The sequence below is a fragment of the Mirounga leonina genome, unplaced genomic scaffold, assembly GCF_011800145.1.
Source record: "Mirounga leonina isolate KUSES-001 unplaced genomic scaffold, KU_Mleo_1.0 Mir_174, whole genome shotgun sequence".
Taxonomy (NCBI): domain Eukaryota; kingdom Metazoa; phylum Chordata; class Mammalia; order Carnivora; family Phocidae; genus Mirounga; species Mirounga leonina.
In genome coordinates this window covers 34,474,246-34,501,154 of record NW_023270451.1, presented here as the reverse complement: position 1 = coordinate 34,501,154, position 26,909 = coordinate 34,474,246, and the positions used below count along the sequence as shown (strand labels likewise).

At 34.1% G+C, this 26,909-nt stretch overlaps 1 protein-coding gene across 5 annotated transcripts in view; it reads left to right on the top strand.

Moving 5' to 3' along the window:
* Positions 1-26,909, top strand: part of SNX13 (sorting nexin 13) — a 154,726-nt gene that overhangs the window by 79,785 nt on the left and 48,032 nt on the right. For 3 of the 5 annotated variants that reach the window (XM_035020685.1, XM_035020683.1, XM_035020687.1), the window contains exons 14-18: positions 10,816-10,920; positions 11,535-11,667; positions 16,229-16,266; positions 20,565-20,634; positions 24,220-24,392. In XM_035020685.1, the coding sequence (XP_034876576.1) occupies positions 10,816-10,920; positions 11,535-11,667; positions 16,229-16,266; positions 20,565-20,634; positions 24,220-24,392 (519 nt within the window). The remainder of the gene's footprint in view (positions 1-10,815; positions 10,921-11,534; positions 11,668-16,228; positions 16,267-20,564; positions 20,635-24,219; positions 24,393-26,909) is intronic. The other 2 variants (XM_035020688.1, XM_035020684.1) reach the window with 1 other exon arrangement.

Below are 26,909 nucleotides of genomic sequence, written 5' to 3'. Positions count from 1 at the left end.
GACCCTGGGATCATGACCCTGAGCCGTAGGCAGACACTTAACCGACTGAGCCACCCAGGCGCCCCTGTATTTGAATTTTAAGTGTGAATTTTATTTGAAAACTGCTTATTAGTCCATTTGCTTATATTTTTGCCAAATGAAATATATCATTCTGTTAAAGAGTGCATATTTTAAAGAATAGTAGTATAACAGACACATTTGTATATCCCATCTAGCTGAAGAAATAGAACATCTACTGTGCTTTTGAAGATCCTTATTATATTCTTCACCTGTCTTCACCTGTCTTGTTTGCCTGTTTCCTTACTCCCTGATGAAGCCAGTTTTCTGTAATTATTCACTTACTTTCCCATACCATTTTACTATACATGTATGTTCTAAAGCAATATCTTGCTTAGCTTTGTTTTTAACCTTTATATAAATGGAATGATACTGAATGCCTTGCTTTTATTCCCCTCATTATTATATTGAATTTTATACATGTTGATTTATGTAAGTGTAGTTCATTTTTACTGAAGTCAAGAGTTTATTTACCTTCAATAATATTTATGAGCAGTTTGGTTTGTTTCCCTTTCTTTTCTGTTATACTTTTGCTCTGAATATTGTGGTTCATATTTCTCCCTGCACACATTCAGGAGTTTCTGCTGTTTAAAAACACAGTTTTAGTGTATATATCTAAGTCTTTCTGTGTTAATTTTTAAAGTAGGTTATAGAGTAAGCTCTATTGTCTATAGTCCAGTAGAATGGATTATAGTTAATACTGGAAAAATAAAAATTAATAGTTACTTAAGTCAGTTTCTTTCAGCATTTTAAAGATAGTATTTCATTGTTTTCTGGCTTTCATTATTTCCAGTAAGAAATCAACTATGAGTTTGTTATTCTTTTGAAGTTAACCTTTTTTTAAAGCTTTGAAAGACATCCTGAGTCTTGGGAAACCCTTCCCTAGGACACAGAAGTCCCAGATTTTAGCAGTGGATGGAGAAGATTGAGAAAAAATGCAAAACCCATACATGATTCCAGAATTCAGAGCTGAAGGCAACATTTTAGTGCAAAAGACCCTGGGATGGATTTCCCACCTTCAGTAGTCATTGCTGTCTTTTTCCCTTAGATTCTAATATTGGCAGCCATTATTTACTCTTTACAGTGAATTCTCCATCATGTAGCACTCCATGTATGGCTTAAGTGCATTGTTAACATGAATGTTAACAATCCTTCTTTTACTTTTCCTGCCCTGTGCTTTGTATTATGATGGGACTTTTTAATTTTTAACATTATGAATATTGTAACCATGTTTTCTAAAAGTTCAGATAATGAAAATGAGAATGATGACAGTACCAACATCAGCATGACCCAGACATTGCCAAAAAAGGAGACTAAAGGACTAAGTCATTTTAATGACAAATAGAAGGAGCCCTACACCTGGATTAGGGAGAGTTAAATAACCAAAATAAAGCATGCTGACTGCATGATGTGCAAAAAATATTTTGGGATTGGTCTTGGTGGAGAAGGGGATATAAAAGCAAATATGGAAACTGAATTTTGCAAATAATTTTAAGTCAATAAAAAGTTTTTTTCATCTCCCAAAAAGACCTCAATGGTCAGTTAAAAGTAGTGGCTGTTAAGTGAATAGCTTGGGCATACTGCACAAATGAACACACATTAGCCTGTCCTTTTTTTTTTTTTTTTTTAAGATTTTATTTACTTATTTGTGAGAGAAAGAGAGTGAGAGTGCATAAGCACAAGCAGGGGGAGTGACAGGCAGAGAGAGAAGCAGGCTCCCCGCTGAGCAAGGAGCCTGATTGGGGACACCATCCCAGGACCCTGGGATCATGACCTGAGCCAAAAGCAGACATCTAACGGACCGAGCCACCCAGGCATCCCGCTTGCTTGCTTTTTTTTTTTTTTCTTTGACCCATTATTTATTTATTTATTTTTAAATTTTATTCTTATGTTAATCCCCATATATTACATCATTAGTTTTAGATGAAGTGTTCCATGATTCATTGTTTGTGCACAACACCCAGTGCTCCATGCAGAATGTGCCCTCCTCAATACCCACCACCAGGCTAACCCATCCTCCCACCCCCCTCCCCTCTAGAACCCTCAGTTTGTTTTTCAGAGTCTATCGTCTCTCATGGTTCGTCTACCCCTCCGATTTCCCCCGCTTCATTCTTCCCTTCCTGCTACCTTCTTCTTCTTCTTTTTTTTTTTCTTAACATATATTGCATTATTTGTTTCAGAGGTACAGATCTGAGATTCAACAGTCTTGCACAATTCACAGCGCTTACCAGAGGACACACCCTCCCCAGTGTCCATCACCCAGTCACCCCATCCCTCCCACCCCACCCCCCACTCCAACAACACTCAGTTTGTTTCCTGCGATTAAGAATTCCTCATATCAGTGAGATCATATGATACGTGTCTTTCTCTGTTTGACTTATTTCACTCAACATAATACCCTCCAGTTCCATCCACGTGGTTGCAAATGGCAAGATCTCATTCCTTTTGATGGCTGCATAATATTCCATTGTATATATATACCACATCTTCTTTATCCATTCATCTGTCGATGGACATCTTGGCTCTTTCCACAGTTTGGCTATTGTGGACATTGCTGCTATAAACATCAGGGTGCACGTAGCCCTTTGGATCCCTACTTTTGTATCTTTGGGGTAAATACCCAGTAGTGCAATTGCTGGATCATATGGTAGCTCTATTTTCAACTTTTTGAGGAACCTCCATCCTGTTTTCCAGAGTGGCTGCACCAGCTTGCATTCCCACCAACAGTGTAGGAGGGTTCCCCTTTCTCCGCATCCCCGCCAACATCTGTCGTTTCCTGACTTGTTAATTTTAGCCATTCTGACTGGTGTGAGGTGGTATCTCATTGAGGTTTTGATTTGGATTTCCCTGATGCTGAGCGATATTGAGCACTTTTTCATGTGTCTATTGGCCATTTGGATGTCTTCTTTGGAAAAATGTCTGTTCATGTCTTCTGCCCATTTCTTGATTGGATTCTTTGTTCTTTGGGTGTTGAGTTTGATGAGTTCTTTATAGATTTTGGATACTAGCCCTTTATCTGATATGTCATTTGCAAATATCTTCTCCCATTCTGTCAGTTGTCTTTTGGTTTTGTTGACTGTTTCCTTTGCTGTGCAAAAGCTTTTTATCTTGATGAAGTCCCAATAGTTCATTTTTGCCCTTGCTTCCCTTGCCTTTGGCGATGTTTCTAGGAAGAAGTTGCTGCAGCTGAGGTCGAAGAGGTTGCTGCCTGTGTTCTCCTTTAGGATTTTGATGGACTCCTGTCTCACATTGAGGTCTTTCAACCATTTGGAGTCTATTTTTGTGTGTGGTGTAAGGAAATGGTTCAGTTTCATTCTTCTGCATGTGGCTATCCAATTTTCCCAACACCATTTGTTGAAGAGACTGTCTTTGTTCCATTGGACATTCTTTCCTGCTTTGTCAAAGATTAGTTGACCATAGAGTTGAGGGTCCATTTCTGGGCTCTCTATTCTGTTCCATTGATCTATGTGTCTGTTTTTGTGCCAGTACCATGCTGTCTTGATGATGACAGCTTTGTAATAGAGCTGGAAGTCCGGAATTGTGATGCCGCCGCCTTTGCTTTTCTTTTTCAATATTCCTCTGGCTATGCGGGGTCTTTTCTGGTTCCATACAAATTTTAGGATTATTTGTTCCATTTCTTTGAAAAAAGTGGATGGTATTTTGATGGGGATTGCATTGAATGTGTAGATTGCTCTAGGTAGCATTGACATCTTCACAATATTTGTTCTTCCAATCCATGAGCATGGAACGTTTTTCCATTTCTTTGTGTCTTCCTCAATTTCTTTCGTGAGTATTTTATAGTTTTCTGAGTACAGATCCTTTGTCTCTTTGGTTAGATTTATTCCTAGGTATCTTATGGTTTTGGGTGCAATTGGAAATGGGACCGACTCCTTGATTTCTCTTTCTTCTGTCTTGTTGTTGGTGTATAGGAATGCCACTGACTTCTGTGCATTGATTTTATATCCTGCCACTTTACTGAATTCCTGTATGAGTTCTAGCAGTTTTGGGGTGGAGTCTTTTGGGTTTTCCACATAAAGTATCATATCATCTGCAAACAGTGAGAGTTTGACTTCTTCTTTGCCAATTTGGATGCCTTTGATTTCTTTTTGTTGTCTGATTGCTGTGGCTAGGACTTCCAATACTATGTTGAATAGCAGTGGTGATAGTGGACATCCCTGCCGCGTTCCTGACCTTAGGGGGAAAGCTCTCAGTTTTTCCCCATTGAGAATAATATTTGCTGTAGGTTTTTCATAGATGGCTTTTATGATATTGAGGTATGTACCCTCGATCCCTATACTCTGAAGAGTTTTGATCAAGAAAGGATGCTGTACTTTGTCAAAAGCTTTTTCTGCATCTATTGAGAGGATCATATGATTCTTGTTCTTTCTTTTGTTAATGTATTGTATCACATTGATTGATTTGCGGATGTTGAACCAACCTTGCAGCCCAGGGATAAATCCCACTTGGTCATGGTGAATAATCCTTTTAGTGTACTGTTGGATCCTATTGGCTAGTATTTTGGTGAGAATTTTGGCATCCATGTTCATCAGGGATATTGGTCTGTAATTCTCCTTTTTGATGGGGTCTTTGTCTGGTTTTGGGATCAAGGTAATGCTGGCCTCATAAAATGAGTTTGGAAGTTTTCCTTCCATTTCTATTTTTTGGAACAGTTTCAGAAGAATAGGTATTAATTCTTCTTGAAATGTTTGGTAGAATTCCCCTGGGAAGCCATCTGGCCCTGGGCTTTTGTTTTTTGGGAGATTTTTGATGACTGCTTCAATTTCCTTAGTGGTTATAGGTCTGCTCAGGTTTTCTATTTCATCCTGGTTCAGTTTTGGTAGTTGATACCTCTCTAGGAATGCCTCCATCTCTTCCAGATTATCTAATTTGCTGCCATAGAGTTGCTCATAATATGTTCTTATAATTGTTTGTATTTCTTTGGTGTTGGTTGTGATCTCTCCTCTTTCATTCATGATTTTGTTGATTTGGGTCATTTCTCTTCTCTTTTTGATAAGTCTGGCCAAGGGGTTATCAATCTTGTTAATTCTTCCAAAGAACCAGCTCCTAGTTTCGTTGATCTGTTCTACTGTTCTTTTAGTTTCTATTTCATTGATTTCTGCTCTGATCTTTATGATTTCTCTTCTCCTGCTGGGTTTAGGCTTTATTTGCTGTTCTTTCTCCAGCTCCTTTAGGTGTAGGGTTAGGTTGTGTACTTGAGACCTTTCTTGTTTCTTGAGAAAGGCTTGTATTGCTATATACTTTCCTCTTAGGACTGCCTTTGCTGCATCCCAAAGATTTTGAATAGTTGTGTTTTCATTTTCATTGGTTTCCATGTATTTTTTTAATTCTTCTTTAATTTCCTGGTTGACCCATTCATTCTTCAGTAGGATGCTCTTTAGCCTCCATGTATTTGAGTTCTTTCCGACTTTCCTCTAGGATGTGATCTATTCTGGAGAATGTTCCATGGGCACTAGAGAAGAATGTGTATTCCGTTGCTTTGGGGTGGAATGTTCTGAATATGTCTGTGAAGTCCATTTGGTCCAGTGTGTCATTTAAAGTCTTTATTTCCTTGTTGATCTTTTGCTTAGACGATCTGTCCATTTCAGTGAGGGGGGTGTTAAAGTCCCCCACTATTATTGTATTGTTGTCGATGTGTTTCTTTGCTTTTGTTATTAATTGCCTTATATAACTGGCTGCTCCCATGTTAGGGGCATAGATATTTACAATTGTTAAATCTTCTTGTTGGATAGATCCTTTAAGTATGATATAGTGTCCTCCCTCATCTCTTATTACAGTCTTTGGTTTAAAATCTAATTTGTCTGATATAAGGATTACCACCCCAGCTTTCTTTTGGTGTCCATTAGCATGATAAATGGTTTTCCACCCCCTCACTTTCAATCTGGGGTTGTCTTTGGTTCTAAAATGAGTCTCTTGCAGACAGCATATCGATGGGTCTTGTTTTTTAATCCAGTCTGTTAGCCTGTGTCTTTTGATTGGGGCATTTAGCCCATTTACATTCAGGGTAACTATTGAAAGATAGGAATTTAGTGCCATTGTATTGCCTGTAAGGTGACTGTTACCGTATATTGTCTGTGTTCCTTTTTGGTCTATGTTGCTTTTAGGCTCTCTCTTTGCTTAGAGGACCCCTTTCAAGATTTCCTGTAGGGCTGGTTTTGTGTTTGCAAATTCCTTTAGTTTTTGTTTGTCCTGGAAGCTTTTTATCTCTCCTTCAATTTTCAATGACAGCCTAGCTGGATATAGTATTCTTGGCTGCATATTTTTCTCATTTAGTGCTCTGAATATATCCTGCCAGTCCTTTCTGGCCTACCAGGTCTCTGTGGATAGGTCTGTTGCCAATCTAATGTTTCTACCCTTGTAGGTTACATATCTCTTCTCCCGAGCTGCTTTCAGGATTTTCTCTTTGTCTATGAGACTCGTAAGTTTTACTATTAGATGTCGGGGAGTTGACCTATTTTTACTGATTTTGAGAGGGGTTCTCTGTGCTTCCTGGATTTTCATGCCTGTTTCTTTCCCCAAATTAGGGAAGTTCTCTGCTATAATTTGCTCCATTATACCTTCTGGCCCTCTCTCTCTCTCTTCTTCTTCTGGGATCCCAATTATTCTAATGTTGTTTTGTCTTATGGTATCGCTTATCTCTCGAATTCTGCCCTCGTGATCCAGTAGTTGTTTATCTCTCTTTTTCTCAGCTTCTTTATTTTCCATCATTTCATCTTCTATATTACTGATTCTCTCTTCTGCCTCATTTATTCTAGCACTTAGCGCCCCCATTTTTGATTGCACCTCATTAATAGCCTTTTTGATTTCTACTTGGTTGGATTTTAGCTCTTTTACTTCTCCAGAAAGGGTTTCTCTAATAACTTCCATATTTTTTTCAAGCCCAGCTAGTATCTTTAAAGTGATGATTCTGAACTCTAGATCTGACATCGTACTAATGTCCGTATTGAGTAGGTCCCTGGCAGTCGGTACTACCTCTTGTTCTTTTTGCTGAGGTGATTTTTTCCGTCTCGTCATTTTGTGCAGAGGAGAAAAGATTAATGAGAGAACAAAATGCTAACAGAGTAACCACGTCCCTAGAAAATATACTTTAAACAAATCAGAAAAGACCTTCCAGAAAGTGGTCGCTTTTCTGATGAGAGAGTTGTTGCTCTTCTTTTCTTCGATCTCCTGTTGAGTTTGTAGGTGTTCAGAATGGTTTGATCCCTATCCAGCTGAATTCCTGAGAGGAGACGAAATCCAGGTCTCCTACTCCTCCGCCATCTTGCTCCCGCTTGCTTGCTTTTTAAAAGTAGAATTACTTTTGGGCGCCTTTGGTAAGAAGTTTATGGACTGGGAGGAATTTGTGGCCCTTTGAAATGTAGAACTTAACTCTGGCAGATCTTACCAGCAATCATGCTTTCTGTAGTATATCATGTTACATCAGATTGTGGCAACAAGAGTGTATTTTCCATTGCTACTACGTATTTTGATTTGAATAAATGGGAGTTTTAGATATCTTCTTGATTACTAAGATTTTAATAAATTGCAGAAAACGTAAAACAAACTTTGCTCATATATTTGCATATTTAGTAGACAGTGCACTTGATCTTAGCCAAAAGGCTGAGAAACAATAGCACACAGTGCAAATGTAAATTTTAACAAATTCCTTTCAGTCCATAAACTTCTTATCAAAGAAAATGAAAAAATCTTACCTGCTAAATATCATATATTCCTTCTATACAGTACTGCTAAAACAGGATATCATTTGCTTACCTGTGATATTGAGGTTTTCATAATGAAGTTTTTTGGTCAATTTTTAGTTTCTTCAAAACATTAGAAACACTTAATGAGATTTTTGACATTATAAAAATGTCAGAAAATAACTTCTTTAGACATTTGCTTCCACATGGCTCTCATTGTTGCCAGCCATAGAAAAGATGCTAAAATATTGACATGCAGTTAAATCATATTTTCAAAGAATGTGATAAGAATAGTGACATTAAAAATAAATATGGACAAGAATTGCAGTAAACAAATTTATTTGCTTTTCTCCAGAACTATTAAATGATCTTTGAAGAGGCTAAAAGGAACCTTGAAAAGGATAGATTGACCTGAGTTGTATATGTGTAGGCTATAAAAAAAAAACCTCAGTCAAAAAAATGACTAATTTTTTTTGAAATGAGACTGTTGAGAACTCAAAAAAATATCATAAGAAGGGGATAGTTAGCTTAACAGGATTTTCTTAGTTTCTTTACTAAAACTATAATTTATTTGGAATCTTCCTTCACTCTTACAAGTTTAAATGACCTGTTTTTAAAACTATTTTCCTTGAGAAAGAGAGGTATAACTTTTAGTGACATCCATTATGTTTTGAAGTGTTTAAAATGGGCATTTTAGACACAAATAGTCTATATGTAAATTCTTAGATGCAGTTTTTAGTAAGTAAAATGTCATTATTCTGTGCCTAAATGGTTTTACTGAAAAGATACTTAACTTGATGTCATCACATTGGACTGATAAGGGAAGTAAGTGTGATGTAGGCTTAAGAACAGAGCTGAAAGTCTGAGTGAATTTTGTATTTGATTGTATTCATTTATACCACTTGATTTAAAACAAAACAAAGCAAAAGATGATGTCCTAAAGTCTGCAGGCAGATCAGAGAAGTATTGTTAAAAAAGGAAACACAAAAAGGTAAAAATATCCTATGGGATCATGGAATAAAAAAAGTAGTTTTTTAAATTAAATATAGATAATACCTGTTTAGTCTTATTGTAGGTATATAACTTTTTTAGAAGTCTTATATTTATGCATTTTAACAATACACAATAATATAGCCTACAATATTTAAATATCTAATAAAGAGCTTAAAAAGTTAAATTGTGTATTGGAGGATAAAACCTAAATAGTTACATTTTTCTCTAACATTATTTGTTTAATTAGTCTTATTAATTACTAATTGCTATTAACTAGTCCTCTTGTTTTAAATAACCACATTTGTGTGGAAAAGTACAGAATACAGATTAATAGATAATTTTGGAAAAACACTTATTTTTGTATTTTTATGTTAAAGTGGTAAAAAATGTACATAAATATTTTTTCTGTTTTTACTTTTTTTGAGTGGGGAGATCTGGTTGGTTGTGTCCCATGATAACTCTAAAAGTTTTGGTCACGTTATACCAAGGATGAGTCCTAATCCAGTTCTGTGTATTTGAGATTCTAGGAAAAAGTAAACTAAATAAAGGTAAAATGTTATGATTTTCAGATTTGCACCTTATTTCCTAGAAACTGAGTTTCATGGGCTTAAAGGACAACTGACAGGGCAAAATAACTAAAATCAGTCCCTCTCTAAAATTTTTGTCACACACTTGAAGTTGTTTAGTTCTTTTTTTGTTTCAGGGGAAAAGACACACACACGCCACCACAGCACATCCTCCTCTACACACACAAACAACAAATAAGCACTCTTCCCTTCCTCCTGCAAAAAACCCCGACCAGCACACAACGTACTTGAGCTTACTAACTAGAATGTAGAGTGAACCAGGGAGCATTAGACGTTGTATAGGCTTTTTCCTACATATTTATACCCTGCTGTTTATATACTCTTTAAACCTTTTCTCCTTTTCTGTATTTATCCCATCTTTTCCTTGGATATCCTATTGGGTTAGCATAGAGAAATTATTTAAACACTGCATTCTTGTGCAAGTTTCTTTAGAAGTTCCCATCCTTATCACTCATTTATTCTCTAGAGCCTTCAGAGCTAAAAATTCAAAAGTTGGCATGCCAAAGATGACCATATTTCTAGCTTTTCAGCATTTTTTTCTTTCAATAAAGAAACTTTTCACATTGAACATCAGATATTATATTTCTGTGGCATATCTGTCATATTATGCACTTTACAATGGAAATTGTTGGAAAAATTAACTTTTTATATTTTTGTTCCTCCATATCACACTGGAACTTCACCACAGCATTATAAAGCCAAATTTAGAAAAAGGGTAGTCTCTTAAAGACTATTTAAAAAGATTGTTTCTAGTGTTAAATAAGTAACAAATGGCTTATTCTTTGGCAGTCATATTAAATACACATCCAGGACTACTGGATGTTCAGCACTAACTCCTCATGATAGTGTTTCCTATGTGCCAGACACTGTGCTTGTATGCCTTAGATAAATCTCATTTATTTATTTATTTATTTATTTATTTATTTAAGATTTTACTTATTTATTTGAGGGAGAGAGAGGGAGAGAGAGCATGAGCAGGGGGAGGGGCAGAGAGAGGGATAAGCTGACTCCCTGATGAGCAAGGAGAGGACGTGGGGCTCACTCCCAGGATCCCGGGATCATGACCTGAGCCGAAGGCAGACACTTAACGTACTGAGTCACCCAGGTGCCCCAGATAAATCTCTTTTAATATGGTAAAATACTAATACAGTTACATAATAACCATAGGTGGTATTATCTCCATTTTGCAGATTGAGGAAATGAAACCTATTGAGAGGTAGCTAACTCAGCAAATGTCAAGATTTAAATCCATGTTTGTCTCCCAGTATACTTTATACTACATGATGACAAGAAGGTTTGGTTCTTATTTCAGCCTTCTTAAACGTCAAGGTGTTGTTTATAAACCAAGGGTTTTTTTGTTTTTTTTTTTTTTACCAATTATTTTCGATAATATGGTTCCATTATATAATTCTTCTACTATAAAGAATTAACTTGAATTAGAAACTCAAAAGGTCATTACTACTATTATTTTTCTCTTTTAGGCATCTCCAAGAGTTACTGTTGATGATTATTTGGTAGCAAAATTAGCAGATACTTTGAATCATGAAGATCCAACCCCTGAAATCTTTGATGACATTCAGAGGAAGGTATTATATATAACATTTATCATTATATGTTTCTTATGAAAAAAATGTATGTTTCTATATGCATGTAATTCATTTTTTAAAAGATTATTGAAACAAAAGTATAGTGGTAACTAAAAAGGTGAGTTAGCTAACACTTCTCATTTACAAAAAAGGTAGGCCAGTTTTTTGTTTATTTAAATGACAAGTGAGGAAAATCCTTATGCTGCGTTATTGAAATTTGACTAAAGGGCCAGATACATAGTCTTAGAATTTCATGAGTTGATAATGATGTATAAATGACCTGACATAAATTTCTTTTACTGTGTTCATGGAGCCTTTATGTGGACTTGTTTCTTAGAGAACACTACTTCCTGGAACATTATATATAACCTGTCATGTGACTTGTGTTGCAGTGGGACCATTTTCAATACATTGAGGTACTAGAGGGACTGTTAGTTGTGAAATTAGTTGAGAAATCATTAGTTGTGGTGTAGGCTTATTGCTGGCATCTTACAAGTATGGAATGTGTGATTCATTATAGCAATACCTCTTTCTAGCTTTTGGTGAAATCTTATTAGTGAAAATTAGTACATTATCTGTATTAATGATGGAATATCTTGATTTATTTCAACAAGGTTTATGAATTGATGCTACGAGATGAAAGATTTTATCCTTCCTTCAGACAGAATGCACTTTATGTGCGCATGTTAGCTGAGCTGGATATGTTAAAAGATCCTAGTTTCAGAGGATCAGATGATGGTGATGGAGGTAAGGTGGCACATATGCATGGTGTGTGCATGTGTGCGTGTGTGTGTGTGTGTGTGTGTACATAAATATTTCTATATACTGTTGACCAAAAGATGATGTTTCAAGTAAGATAAAAAAAATGCCTTGAAGCCCAGTGTGACTTGTAAAATATTTAAAATTCTATAAATGAATGACAAAGTTTAGTTAGTACTAAATTAAAATGTTGAAAATTTAGTAACAGATTAGAACATAACTATAAAAGCCTTGAAGTCTTAAGAAGAATGTTTTCTTGAGTTTTGTCACCCAAATATTTTTTATGGTAGTTTCCGTTTGGCTAGTAACTAATAATATTCATGACTAACAGTGGGATTATTGAGAAGATTAAATGAGATAACAAGTCATGATCCTGAGAGTGTACCATAAACTATATAAAGCATTGTTTTAAAAAGAATAATTTTTTTCTCTTTTATTACACCATTTTCCAAATCCTGAACAGTATAAGGTGGAAGAAACTACATGAGTTGTTTATTCCAGTCTTTCAATTTTTTTCAAATGAGGATATCATCAGTATGATACAGTGAAGAAGCAGACTTTGAGAATCAGAATATTTAAATTTTACTCCTGTTCTACTACTTAGTTCCTATAGTGTTGTTGGCCAAACACTTAAGTCTCATTTTTCTCAGTTGTAAATCTGGAATAATGATTTTGTCATAGTAATATCTTCAGAGTCATTATCACACCATTGTCAGATTTAAAGGAAATTATGTATATGAGAATGATTTATAAACTAAAACAAATACCAGTTTTTATTAGTGGTATATAAGCAGTTATTTAAAAATAGTGGGAGAGGTAGCACTTAGAGCACAAGTCTCCATATTGTGAAGCCCAGTGGCCATTTTACTGGTGATCCAATTCAGCAGTATTTATAAAACTAATAAAATGTGTAAGGTGTGATAAGCTTCCTGGTATGTTCAAATAAGCAGTAGAAATAAAAAGTAAATGGGAAAGATTTCAGTAATTATTTTAAGAGAGTAATTTTAATTATTTATGAATAAGTTTTATGGGCAGGACTACTTGGGGTTGGAGATACAATAGGTCTATTAAGTGGTAAGCACTGCTTTAAAAAATATCTGTTACAGCAGGTTCCTGCTCTTCCCTCTCCTCTCTCGCCCTGCCCCCCTCCCTGGTCTGTATTAGTAAGATTTTACTTTTTAAATAATCTAAGAAATCCAGTTACAGGAGTTTGCATTTGAGTTTTAATAACTTTTATATTGGTTGTTGATCTAGTATCTTGAGTTTTTAAATTAATACTCTTTCTGGTTTGTTTTATTTGTAAACCCGGAATAATATTCCATTAACTGGATTTGATAGCATAATTAAGGAAGTTTGGGGTTTTTTTAAGAGTACTTCTGTGGGAGCTGAGAGTAAAAATCAGTGTAACTCAAGTTTATTATACAGTTATCTCTGTATTTACTGTCTCTTGAAAAATCTTTTACAGAGCTGCTATGAAATTTGCAAGTAGCAGTGGAATGTATATATAAATATATATAAATAAATATATAAGTATTTTTGTTTATTTTAATTTCATCTACTCTAGAGATTTCTTAGTATTATGGATTTGCTATATGACCCAGAATGAAAGAAAGATAAGTTGAATCATAATCGGCTAATGGTATGAGCTTCTAAGTAATCTATAATTTAAAATGATAGTAGCATTATATTATGTGGCAGTAGTTTTTGTTCCAATAGTGTAAAAACGCTTCTAAAGTCTAATATATTGACTTTAACTTTTATTTATATCTTTCTAGGCAGTCTAGTTAGTTGTCTTGTATGCAACTAATGGAACCAATTTTTTTATAAGCCATCTGAAACTTCCCAAAACTTCATACTTAAAGCATGAAGTACATTAAAAATTTTTTTCTGCAACTTGTTTTGGTCTGAAGTAAATGTACTTCTCATATATCAGCCATTGAATCATTCTTCACATTGGAATTATTAATTGAAGTTTGAAATTATATACATAAATATATCTTTTGTCTTTCTAGGACATTGCTTTTTAGTATTCTTTGTCCTTATTGGTGATCTTTTATACATCTTATAACTAAGAAATTGTCTAACCCCTTGAAACCATTTGAAAAAAGTATGTAGAATGATGGGTATAAATATGAAGCATTATTGTTAAAAACAGCTGTCAGGTTTATTGTCTTTGCCTGTGTTTAGGTTTTAGGCAATTGCTAGGACTTTTTCAATAGTGATGCTTATGAATTTTGATTGTTTAATGAAAAATAGACCTTACCCACATTTTTTTGTTATAAATTCATTTTTGATTTTTAAAATTAAGGTTCCTGGGATCAAGCCCTGTGTCGGGCTCCCTGCTCAGTGGAGAGCCTGCTTCTCCTTTTCCCTCTGCTCCTCCCCACCAGCTCGTTTTCTCTCTCTCTCAAATAAATAAAATAAAATAATAAAATAAAAATAAGATTCTTGACATTTTATTTTTTAGACATTTTGAAATAATTGTCTAATCTAGTTTTCAACTATATAGATGATTAAAAAAAAAAATGCAGGCTACATTTGAGCCTAAAATGAATGGGCCAAGTCTTATCATGTGTGATAGTATCCTTTAGTGTTTTGTTTTGTTTTGTTTTTTACCTTCTGGGAAAGAAATTTCATTCCTATTTAATCAAACTTCAGTAGGTAGGTAGTAGCTGAATGGCTTTTGTAATTATGTGTGTGCTCTCTCCTCCCCTTTTTTCCTTCTTTCTATTTGTGATTGCTTTTTTTAGTTAGTTCAGCCTTAAAATATTTTTAAAGTTGGTATTTCTCCTTCATTAAAACATGGTCACACAGTCTTTTAAAAAATATTTAAATAATGCTGTTTTAATTTTAATCACATTATTTTTCTCACCATATCAAATCATACTTTCTTTTGTTTTCTAATGTTTATAGGCAGTTATCAAATTCTTGACTAAATGTGGGCCTAGATTGATTTTAGACTCTATTTCTGTATCTTCTTATTGTTGATCACAAAAGTAAATTACATCTTGGGGCGCCTGGGTGGCTCAGTCGTTAAGCGTCTGCCTTTGGCTCAGGTCATGGTCCCAGGGTCCTGGGATCGAGCCCCGCATCGGGCTCCCTGCTTGGCGGGAAGCCTGTTTCTCTCTCTCCCACTCCCCCTGTTTGTGTTCCTTCTCTCACTGTATCTCTCTCTGTCAAATAAATAAATAAAATCTTAGAAAAAAAAAAGTAAATTACATCTTGTTTTCCTTCTGATTGCTCTTTTAACTTGATTTGAGAGGTGGGCAGATCACAGAAGGAAGTAGGAGGTATATAATTGAATACGGAGGATAGAGAACTGTTTGCTCATTTTAATTATCACCTTGCTATTAACCAAGGGGTAATCCTAGGTGGAATTTCCTGTTTACTTTTTGTGACCATAGGCCTGAGGAACCAAGAAATGTTCTTGGGCATTTAGAATTGTTAAAGATGGAAAGCAACACCAACTGCTTCTTTCTAAAAGTAATAGAAATTGATTTTATCTATCTATCTATCTACCTATCTACCTATCTATCTATCTATCTATCAGAGAGAGAGAACACAAGCAGGAGGAGTGGGAGAGGGAGAAGCACGCTTCCCGCGGAGCAGGGAGCCTGATGCGGGGCTCGATCCCAGGACCCTGGGATCATGACCTGAGCCGGAGGCAGACGCTTAACGACTGAGCCACCCAGGTGCCCCTAGAAATTGGTTTTGAAGACCCATTTAGATACCCAGATTCGTAAATAATCTCAAGTGCTGGAAGCCATACATTAACCTTAAACTGTATAAGAATACTGCTTCACCATATATTCATTTCTGTTTTTAACAGAGGGGCATCTTAATTGGTAACTTTGTGTGCTCAGATATAGAATAGAACACTGAAGGAAAAGACATTAATTTTATAATGTATAATTGACTTAGCTCTCTAACATTACTTTTTAAAAATAATTTAGTTGTTTTTTAAGTAAATGGCAGTGCATATGGAGTTTTACATATCTTGTTCTATTATATATTGATTTAAGAATCTAGGGTTGTGATATTTTGGGGCCAAATCTACCAAGAGTAAGTGGACATAATAGGTATATTATGTATACAAACCGATCTATTTATTCTTCACATGAAAGAAAAATTTTATTTATACTATTTCTTAATCCAGTGAGACAGAACTAACAAAAAGCTTGTGACATTTCCTAATGAACTTCACTCTGCAGTGTTTTCCTCATGTTTACTTTTTATCAGACAACTTCATATGATACAATAAAGATAAAATATTTAATAATTGCTCTCCTGTACACGAACGCCTATTTTTGGTGTGTGTTTTGGGGGGGGGGGCAACTCAGGTACATTTATATTTTCTCTGAAATATATGGCTTGCAAAACCATGAGGCTTAAGGGAGCAGCAGGTGTTTGGGAGTAGTATACCACAATTTCCTTTGCTGTTTTATTACGTCTTTGCTTGGGTGACTTTCATTCTTGGTGTTTGAACCTTAGATAAAACAATTTCTTCAAGTTTTTTACTGTGTACTAAGTTGAATTTCCCCTCCCACAGAGTCTTTTAATGGGTCTCCTACTGGAAGCATAAATTTGGTAAGTATTATTATGGGTACTTAATTATTAAAGTGACTTGAAAATATTATAAAAGGTGAGCTTTAACATACATAAATAAATGATATATTAGAAGCTCTCAGATCATCCTTTTATATCATAAGAAGTTCTTTGCTTTAAAAGAAATGTTAAATTCACGTATAAGAGCCTCTGAAATTTATTTTCATTTTTAAAAATGGGCTTTAAGTCACATCTGCATAATTCAGTTGTATTTGATTTAAAAAAAAGTGACTTCATTATTTTCAATCCCAATATTTAGTATTTTGAAATGACTCTTTGGTGATTGCTATGTTGGATAGTAAACTTGTGACATACAAGTGTTTACATTGAAATTCGGTTTTTCTTTTTGTATGTAGAAAAGAAATATAAAATTAGGATATCTGAAAACTTCCAGATATTTCTTAATGTGCACACTATGGTTGTTATAAAAATTTTTTTTAAGCTTAAGGCCTTATAGTAAATAAAGCAACTTTATTTTAGGATTACAAATTTAAGAATGATATACTTTTAGCACATAAGCTGTCATTGGCATTTTATACATTCAAAGTGAAGTGTGAAATAATGAACATTTCTGTTCTTTTATATATACACCCTTGTCATGAATAACTTATTTCATAAAATGCTGCTAGGAAGAAATATTATTATGTTCTGTGAAAGTTTCAGTCCAGAGTTTGTGGGGGGTTAGGGAGAGATTGCTTGCTTTGTTTTTATTCTACTTATATTATTTCCTCTTTCAGACTTTTTATAATAGCTAAATAGTCTACAGGTCCATTATCTTATGTTGTCTTCTATATATAACTATATTTCAGAAAATAACCTTATTGAGGGTTTTATTACTCTACAAAGTACAACGTTTAACAAAACACTGAAGCAGTCAGCCATAGTGTTATGTCAGATATGATGTAACATTTGAAATATTGTCCTAAATCATTTGGTATCATTACCATTTGTTTGTTATATTCCATAACCTTATAACAAAAAGGAATAACTTGTAGAGCATGAAGAAAGTATTAGCAATAATACTCATTTGTAATGAAAATGTTTCCAGATGTGATGAAACTTCCTTCATTTGAAATTTCAAGTGTTCACTTTTGTAGTGCTTGTACAAGTGTTTGAACAGTGGTAACAAATACTTTTTTTTCTTTATTCCATATCTGGAATAAATGCTTTTCCAAATAAGAGTGATTCTTTTGTCACGTAGAGATATAAACCAGAGAGTCTCTTGATTGACAAAGGTCACACTTGAGGTCAGGGACTTGCAGTATTTTGTTATTCACATAAATCTATTAAATTCAAGGTTTTAAGTACCTGGAGTCTTTTGGATTCTTTTTTTTTTTAATATATAGACAAATTTTAGTGGATAGCTACGTTTTAAAAATAGTTTTAAGATTGTAAAATAAGTCGTCATAATAGTTTTTCCCAAAATGGGAAAACAAAACACTGAAAATAATGTGGTGATTTACTTGTTTTCAATTGAGAAACAAGTAAATAATGTGGTGATTTACTTGTTTTCAATTGAAAGAAAATAATGTGGTGATTTACTTGTTTTCAATTGAGATTGACAGGTAAATTATAAGCCTTTCTAGCAGTGCCATCATAGTTGTGTGGATTATCACAGTAAATCTGAACTTTCATTTTTTGTCTTATCATGTTAAAAAAAAAACACAACTTTTTTTGCAAGCAGTTCAAGAATCTTAACCCAAGAATCTTTACAAACTGTATTTTATTTCAGGACAGCATAAGTCTACTTGTTTTGAAATCACAATTTTCTTTTACTAAATAACACTTATAGTTCTAAATCAGAATGTAGTTAATATTATTTCACCAACTGTAATTTTATAGTCTACTTGATATTTACATTTGCATTATACCTGTGACTGAGAGATGTTTCATTGGATTTTTTCATCATATTCAATGAAAATAATATTAATTGTTTAAGTGTGCTAAAAAGACATTTAGGTACAAAGTTTTCTAACAATTTCTGGGTTGCATAGTATAAGATGGTAACATGTTTAAAGTAATAAGTACTGTTTTGCTGTTGAAATGTTACTACAAGGGAAGGTTAACAATAATAGTAATAACAAAAATACTTCTTAAAACAATTGCTTTATATTCTCTGGGATAGCTTGTAATTGGAAGAAGATCATAGTAAATAACAATCTAAATTTTGTAGAATATTCTATTTTCTCTGAGGCTTCTATCTTTCACATAAAAGTAATACTAAAACAAAGGTAGTGTTTCTGTCAAGATGTTTTATTATAGGTCATAGGACCACTTAAAAATAAGTGCACTCTTTTCAGAGCATTATAATTCACTGTAAACTGACAGAGTTGTAGAGCAAGTATTACACTGTTGTACCATTGGGAACACTGAGGTACAAGAAAGACTGGTTGGTTTGGCTAAAGTCTCTTAGGGTGTCACTGGTGAAGCCTGGACTAGACCCATTTTAATTTAATGATTCGTCCACTTGACCAGGAAAATACTGTGGATTATCTGTATGTTATTATCATACTTTGTTGCTCTTAATGAATAGTCTTAAGTAGTAAACTTTTTGGCTTTCTTCTTAGAATGCAGTTGGCTTTCTTCTTAGAATGCAGTTGCCTTAATTTAAATGGCTGTATGTCATATATAGCTGCATTTAAGTCATTTAAATGACTCTCCTAATAATATTGGTAATATCATGTTAGAACCCAAAGTTCATTCAGATCCTGTGGTTTTTAGAGTATAAAATATGTCTGAATCCTATAACGTCGGTGTGTCAGAGACCATTTCGTTGTTCACTGATTACTAAGAGGACTCGTAGGCCTTAGCATACTCTGACTCTTCTGGAAAGGATTTATTAGAGAGAAAGGATATAAAGCAAAATCAGGAAAGGGAAAAGGCACATGCAACAAAGAACAGAGGAAACCAGGTACAAGTTTCTAAGACTCCTCTCCCATGAAAGTCACATTAGACAAACTTAAATCCTCCAGCAATGAATGTGACAACACATATGAAATGTTGCTGCCAGGAAAGCTTATCTGAGACTAAGTGACCAGGGTTCTCACTGGAGGCAGGCCACATAGGCAAACCTCTAGTTAGTACATACTAAAATTCCAGACTCCCAGAAGGAAAGCAGGTGTTCAGCATAAACAGTTATTAGGTACAGTGAACTACTCTTAGTGGTTAAGGAATGGTGGGAACCTTCCCTAATTCTAAATTCCCAGATGTCATCCAAGGGCCAGGCTTGCAAGCATTCCTTTCAAAGGAGAGCAATTTCAAATGAACTCTTTCTTGTTTATTTTTTTTCCCAGCTTTATTGAGGTATAATTGACATAAAACATTACATAGGTTGAAGATGTATGACATATTGGTTTGATATTACAAAATGGTTACCACCTTAGGGTTAGCTAACCCCTCCATCACATCACATAGTTACCATTTCTTTTTGTATTGAGAACATTTAAGATTTACCCTCTTAGTAATTCCAAGTATATAATATTTTATTATGATTATTATTATTTGAAATATAGTGGACTCAGGTTAACTCTTTCTATACAGTCTGTCATTATGTGCCCTTCTAGGTATGTGTGGGTGTGTGTATATGAGGCAAAAAAGTTTTAAATTTAAACCCAAAGGCCATAGTTGAAAAAAGATTCATTTGGGTCACTCAGTAATGATTTTTGTTTGTGGAATTATTTTTGAAAATTATTTAAAATCTTAGACTGGATTCACTTCATGTAATAAGTAATCATAATAGGTAGCATTTTTTTGTGTTAGGCAGTCTTACTGATGTTTTACATGTCTTCTTATTTAATCCTTACATAACCCTATGATGTGTAGGTACTATTACTCTCATTTTATAGATAAGGAATCTAAAATTATTCCTAAGTTTACAAAAATGTTACATAATACAGAATTGGCTCTAGTATAGTTCAACATTAAAAAAAATTGAAATGGTAACTTAAGAACATGTCTACTTATTTTTATCCATATTTTTTTCCTTGCCATATATTGAATATATTTGAGAAGTAACAAATGTCGGTATATGGATAAACAATGAAGGAAGAAATAATCAATGTACTAAGTTGATTTCTGAAATACTTTGTTTTATAGTTTTTTAATTGTGGATTTTCTCTCTGCTGTTAGTATAAATAGAGAAGATTATTGTTGGGGGAGGAATACAGATAATATAAAGTTTACGTGGGGCAAAGATGAGTAAGGCATATATGATGTAGGATGCGTTAACACTTTTTTCCTATAAAATTAAAATATTTTTTTGATTATTTTTCTTTTTCAAGTCTTTAGATGACCTTTCAAATGTATCTTCTGATGACTCAGTACAACTTCATGCTTACATTTCAGACACTGGTAAGAGACTTTGTGGTATAATTATTACTCAAAAATTATTAATTATTATCACCCTTGGACTATTTTCTACATTTATTTTTACAAACCATTTTTCTCTTCTGTAGTCATTTTTAAGTTACATTTTTTTTTCTGCAGCATGTTTTCCAATAAATTCTGTTACGTTTGTATTATGGTTTGATATATACTCTTTATCATGTTCAGTGATATTTTGTGTATATGTTATGATGTACTTGTATATCTTCTTTCTCTAAGGTTGTTACTGTTTACATTTGGAAAAGCTTAAATTCTAAGCATTTTGTCATTGCTAATAAACTCTTGAAACCCAAACTTTTCTTCTTCTTGTTTGCGTCTTGCTGATAATTGTCTGCATAATTCTTATTAAATTGCTTGGGGCAGATTTTAGCTCCATCTTTTTTATACATGTAAAGTCAGACTAGATAAGTGGGTTAATGAAACATTGGTATAGGAGTTTACAGACGCTTAAGAAATGCTTGGATGAGGTGAGAAACCTAAAATTTTGTGACTTAGCATACATGCAAAATGGTTAGTGAACTGAGAAAAAAATCTATTTTCATCATTGCTATTGGGTTATTAGATAATGCCAATGAGTAGTAGATAGTGATGGTTTACTTATCCCGCCTCTCATGTTCCTAGTTTATAGGAGTGTGTCTGTCCGATTACATTTGAAATATTACCATACTGAGGTATCTCAGTTCAGTTTCGTGCTTACATTTTAGGTAACTAAGAAGAGATTTTATAGTGCAAGTACAGCTTAAAAGATAGTTTGCATTTTTTTTTTTAACATCTCTGTTTTCTTTTTCTTCCCACTGGAGCTGGAATCTCATTTTGCATTGTGTTCCCTGCCATATTTTTGAAATAAGTTATTTATAATTACTGTCTAAGTTGTTCTTTTATCCTTTACAGTTAGTTGGTGCATACATTACTCTGCTTATAAAGGTCATTAGATAACAACTTTGTCAATAAAACCAGAGGTTTTGTTGCTTTTCTTTCTAGCTTTTATTATAGTTGTTTCACTTTTCCTTCCTGAAATTTTAAAATTCTTTTTAAAAATCTCTCTTTTCTTTGTTGGTTTATCTTCCAAATATGAAAGTCTTTGTTAAACCACAAATGTTTAGTATTTGTCCTTTTATTTCTTTCTTAAAGACCTTAAACTTTATGTCTCAAAGAAGATACTCATGTCTATATTTCTTATGTAGATCTTTCTTTTCTCTGAAAGTTGTGGTTTTTCTAGCTCTTTTGTCCATTTATTCAAGAAGTATTTATTAGCTTCTTGAAATGTATGAAAGCACCATACTAAGCATTTTTAATAAATTGTTATTTTTGTCAAACTTATGTATAAATACTAAAGAGGCAGCATAATACAGTTTTAAGAGCATTACTTTTTGTCCATTTCCATGGGTTCAAACCCCAGCTCTGCCACTTAATAGTTGGGTGAACTTGGGCAAGGTCCTTAACTTCTCTGTACTTCAATTTTCTTATCCATAAAATGCAATAATAATAATAATATTTACTTCATAGGGTTGTTAGAGGACTCATTAATTACATTAGTAACATTAGTTTGTTCAATAAATATTTTACCAGTTGGACTCCAGAAAGTCTAGATTTTATATTCTTAGCATCTTTATTACAGGAAGTAGAACTTAGAGTCCAGTGAAGGGCTTCTCAAGGAGTGGTCCATGAACCAGTGCATACTGCTTCTCTTCTTTGTGAAATCTTCCTTTAAAAAATATTAGCTCAATTAAGCAATGTACTTAATGATGAGTCTGATTTATATTCTGGTTCTTGTTCCTTATCTGATTCTGGATTAGTGACAAATAGTTTATATCACCTGCTGTAACATTGTCCTAATGAAAACAGAATATTTCCACAATAATATCTCACCATCATCTCATAATCAATATATGCAACCTCATTATCTTTCTTTAAAATCAAATTGCCTTTTTATCTTTTGCACAACCTCTTTATTCTTCCTATTGTGCATGCACCCAAGTCATGAGCTCTTCTGCCTATCATTTTGTGATAAATCTGATAATTCTTCTTCCCCTCATTTCTGTTCTTCTTATTCTCCTTGCTCTTGTTAACTTCTAATTGGTTATGATTTGCTCCTAATTGGTTTCTGCTTTCTGTTTTCCTTCCGCAAACCTATCTTGAGCACAACAGATAAAACTATTCCCGGGGCGCCCAGGTGGCTCAGTTGGTTAAGCGACTGCCTTCAGCTCAGGTCATGATCCTGGAGTCCCAGGATCGAGTCCCGCATCGGGCTCCCTGCTCAGCAGGGGGTCTGCTTCTCTCTCTGACCCTCCTCTCTCTCATGCTCTCTCTCTGTCTCTCTCAATAAAATAAAATAAATCTTTAAAAAAAAACCAAAAAAACCCACTATTCCCTGTTGTCATGCTAGCTGTATTTGAGTGGTGGTGGTTCTCTAACATGATGAAAAAGTTTTGTGCAGTTTGTTCTGCATAGGTCTCTGAGAGGATGGCTGGAAGAAGTGAACAGTAAATAATAAATAGTGTTACCTATAGTAATAGGAAAAAACAAAGAATGTCAAGATCATGCCTGGAAAAGGTATCTGTCATCCTCAAGAAATTGAAAGCCTATCTTGATTCCCAACATGGGTGTGTCTAGAGTCAGCCATCTTCAAGTGATTTGTACCACAGGTCCTCCTAGCCTGAGAGGGTGTTAAAAATAGTCACAGAGATAAAACCTAAGGCAAGAATGCAACACTATGAAAAAACAACCAAATACAATTGTAGAAAAAAATACTGTGATTGAAATTGAGGTCAGTGGTTAGATTAAGAAATAGACCAGATGTAGATGAATGGAGACTCAGTAAACTTTTAAAGACCTGAAGAAATGATCTAGAATAGAATACCACACTAGAAAGAGGTAAGAAAATGGAAAAATAGGAAAGAAAATTAAAGAAAATGATTCAAAGTGAATCCCTTTACTTAAGGTTAGTACACAGTGGGAACAGGTTTAGATTTTAGAGACTACCTCACTGGAATGGTTTGTGACACGTCAGTAGGAAAATGCCTTTTCCAAAAAAAAAAAAACAACTCCAGAATGAACTACACTTGTAAATTTTTGAATGTTATAAATGGTGAAGAGGCGTGTCAAAAGAGTGCATGAAACCTTATTCCTTGGCTTTTGCTTTCTGTTTAGTTGAAGAGATTTTAATTGAAATACAGCTGAATAGTGAAGGTTACTATGAAAGATTATTTTGTTTCTGTTATTTTTCCTCTATTAATTTAAAGAATAATACTGCAGTAGGTGGTAGTGTGGTATCGAAACTAAGAATCGGCACAAGCTCTTGAGGAAGAGAGTCTAAAGTAGATACCACTGTGTGGTTGGTAGTGTCATCATGAACTTATGGTGGAGTTACTGTGTATAAAATCTTGTCATTGTGAGTACAGAGGATGGAAATCTATTTGACCCTTGGGTGACATCCTTTGGTCTCAGTCTGTCATTTCAAATTCTTCTTCATTTCATGTCTTTTTGTTTTTGTTCTTCATCTTCCTCCTCTTTGTGTGTTTTGTTCCTCTTCATTTTGTTTTAAATGACTAGTATATGCTGACTATGACCCATATGCTGTGGCAGGCGTTTGTAACGATCACGGCAAGACATACGCATTGTATGCCATCACTGTACATCGGCGCAATCTGAACAGTGAGGAGATGTGGAAAACCTATCGTCGCTACAGTGACTTTCATGACTTCCATATGAGGATCACTGAGCAGGTAATGAGGTGGTTAAAGTTTCTGTGTTTTACATTGTTTCCTGATTTGATGTGCGATTCTAAATAGTTCTGAGGATGCTAAGATACTGACCAGAGCAGAAGAAAATAAAGTAAGCATTTTCGTATGATCAGCATAATGTCAGAATGATTATGGGCATTTAACCAATAAATCAATCTTTAACCAGTCCCAAGCATTGTAGACCAGTGACAAAATATCAGTGATCTACCTTGGAAAATTAAAATGAATGTATATTTCTGATTGTGTGTGTGTTGCTTTGTAGAGGTGTTTGGGTTTTGTTTAAAATAGGGAGGATCACTGCAAGGCATTTTGTGTTTTGTTTTCGGCAATATAATTCAGAGCTCTAGTTATTTTAAATGGTATCCTTATCCCCACAGTGTAACAGTTAAGTCCTTTATCCATCAAGTTGTTTTATAAACACAACCTAAATTAAATTTAACATTAACCAAATAATGTTTTTAATTCTTACTAAATACAACCCTTTTGTTTTATAGAAGTATATGGACCCTTAAGGATAACACATGTAAACAAGTTATTTCTCTGCTTTACTTTTTTATTAAATACTTTCTTCTTTAACTTTGAAAAGTAGATTATCACCAGATGAATTGCAATATGTGATCTGTGGAATTTAACTTTTGAGAATCTTTTATTTCATTCAAAGTTTTTAAATATGCGGTGATATTAAACCAATAAAAATAATAATTACTGGTGATGTTTGGACAGAAGCTTTGAAATGGCATTGTATTATTTGAGTCATCAGAAAATACCTTTTTCAGTTAAGATAGTGGAAAAAATATGGTTGATACCATGATAATCTCATTAAAATATTCTGTGAATAGAGTGAGATAAACTATTAATGGCTTAAAAGTGATTAAAAACAGATTAATGTTGGCTCCAGAAGCCCATATGAAAAAGACTATTTTTTTTTTTTAAAGATTTTATTTATTTATTCATGATAGACAGAGAGAGAGAGAAACATAGGGAGGAGCGGGCTCCCAAGGAGCAGGAAGCCCGATGCGGGACTTGATCGCAGGACCCTGGGATCATGACCTGAGCCGAAGGCAGACGCTTAACCATCTGAGCCACCCAGGCGCCCGAAAAAGACTATTTTGAATCATAAGGAAATTAATAACTTCAGGCATGCCTGTTCTATTTTTGTTGTTAAATAGATCACCATGTTTCTTGATTTGTTTCATGTTTAGCTTGATTTTTGTGGTTTTTTTTTTGCAGAGGTGAAAGAATTTTCTGTCCCACATTGAAGAAATAAATAATTGCTTTGATTTTTTAAATATTGCCTGTTTTGTATGCTAAAATCCCACAGCTTATGTATCTTTCTCCCCATCCTCACACTTTAACCAAGCAAGACAAATTTAAGATAATATGAATTGCTAGGAAGTAGTTTTATTTACTTGCAAATCAATGAGAATTTGGTATAATGTGAAATTTTCTAGTCTAGGAATGTAAATGTCATGTTTACATATTGACAAATACAAGTGAAGAACATACTTTAAAAAAACTTTATTAATAGAACAGTTCATACAGAAATTCTTTTTCTTTTTTTTTTTTTTTAATATTTATTTATTTGACAGAGAGAGAGAGAGTACAGGTAGGCAGAGAGGCAGGCAGAGGGAGAGGGAGAAGCAGGCTCTCCGCTGAGCAGGAAGCCGATGTGGGGCTCGATCCCAGGACCCTGGGATCGTGACCTGAGCTGAAGGCAGACACTCAACCGACTGAGCCACCCAGTCGCCCCCAGAAATTCTTTTTCAATACAGCATCAAAAATTAAATGAAATTAATAAAGTGAATTCATTTTTGAGAGGGCTCAGTACAGGCAAAGTGGTTTTGACTTTGTGTTTCCTATCAAGTTCTGTTAGTGTTTAATAAGTACTTAACTATTTAGATTGCTCACAGAGCTTAAGAATTTAAAAACAAAGCTTGTGAGTGAAAATGTAGCTTTAAGCAAAATGCTAAGCATTTGTAAATAAGATTCAGGCTGTTTGCCTCTTAGCTCTGCTTTACCTGTAGTTTTAAATTTAAATCTCTCATAAAATAGAAGAAAAATGCAGTGACTGAATAGTAATACATCCATTGGTAACAGTACAACCTGTTGACACAAATGAATTTTAACTCCATAGAGCTCTTGAAGTGTTAACATTTTTTAAAACAGGTTTTGTTTAACTTTGTGATGTGAACTTTTTCCAGTCTAAATATATAAAAACATTTATTTTCTTTAAAGATTTTTTAGCCTCATTTGATATTTTATGGGTAAAGATTTATAAAATTGAAAGAAAATAATTAAAAAATTAAATGTGACATTATTTTAGAAATCGCCTGAACCTACGCATTTATTTATTCAACAAATATGTATTAAGTTTTTTCTCTGTGCTTGGTACTGTTCTCAGTGCTGGTAATATATCAGTGAACAGGACAGACCAAGTCCTTGCCTCTCGGAGCTTACATTCTAGTAGACACTGCATTACTGTTACACTGGGTGAATTGT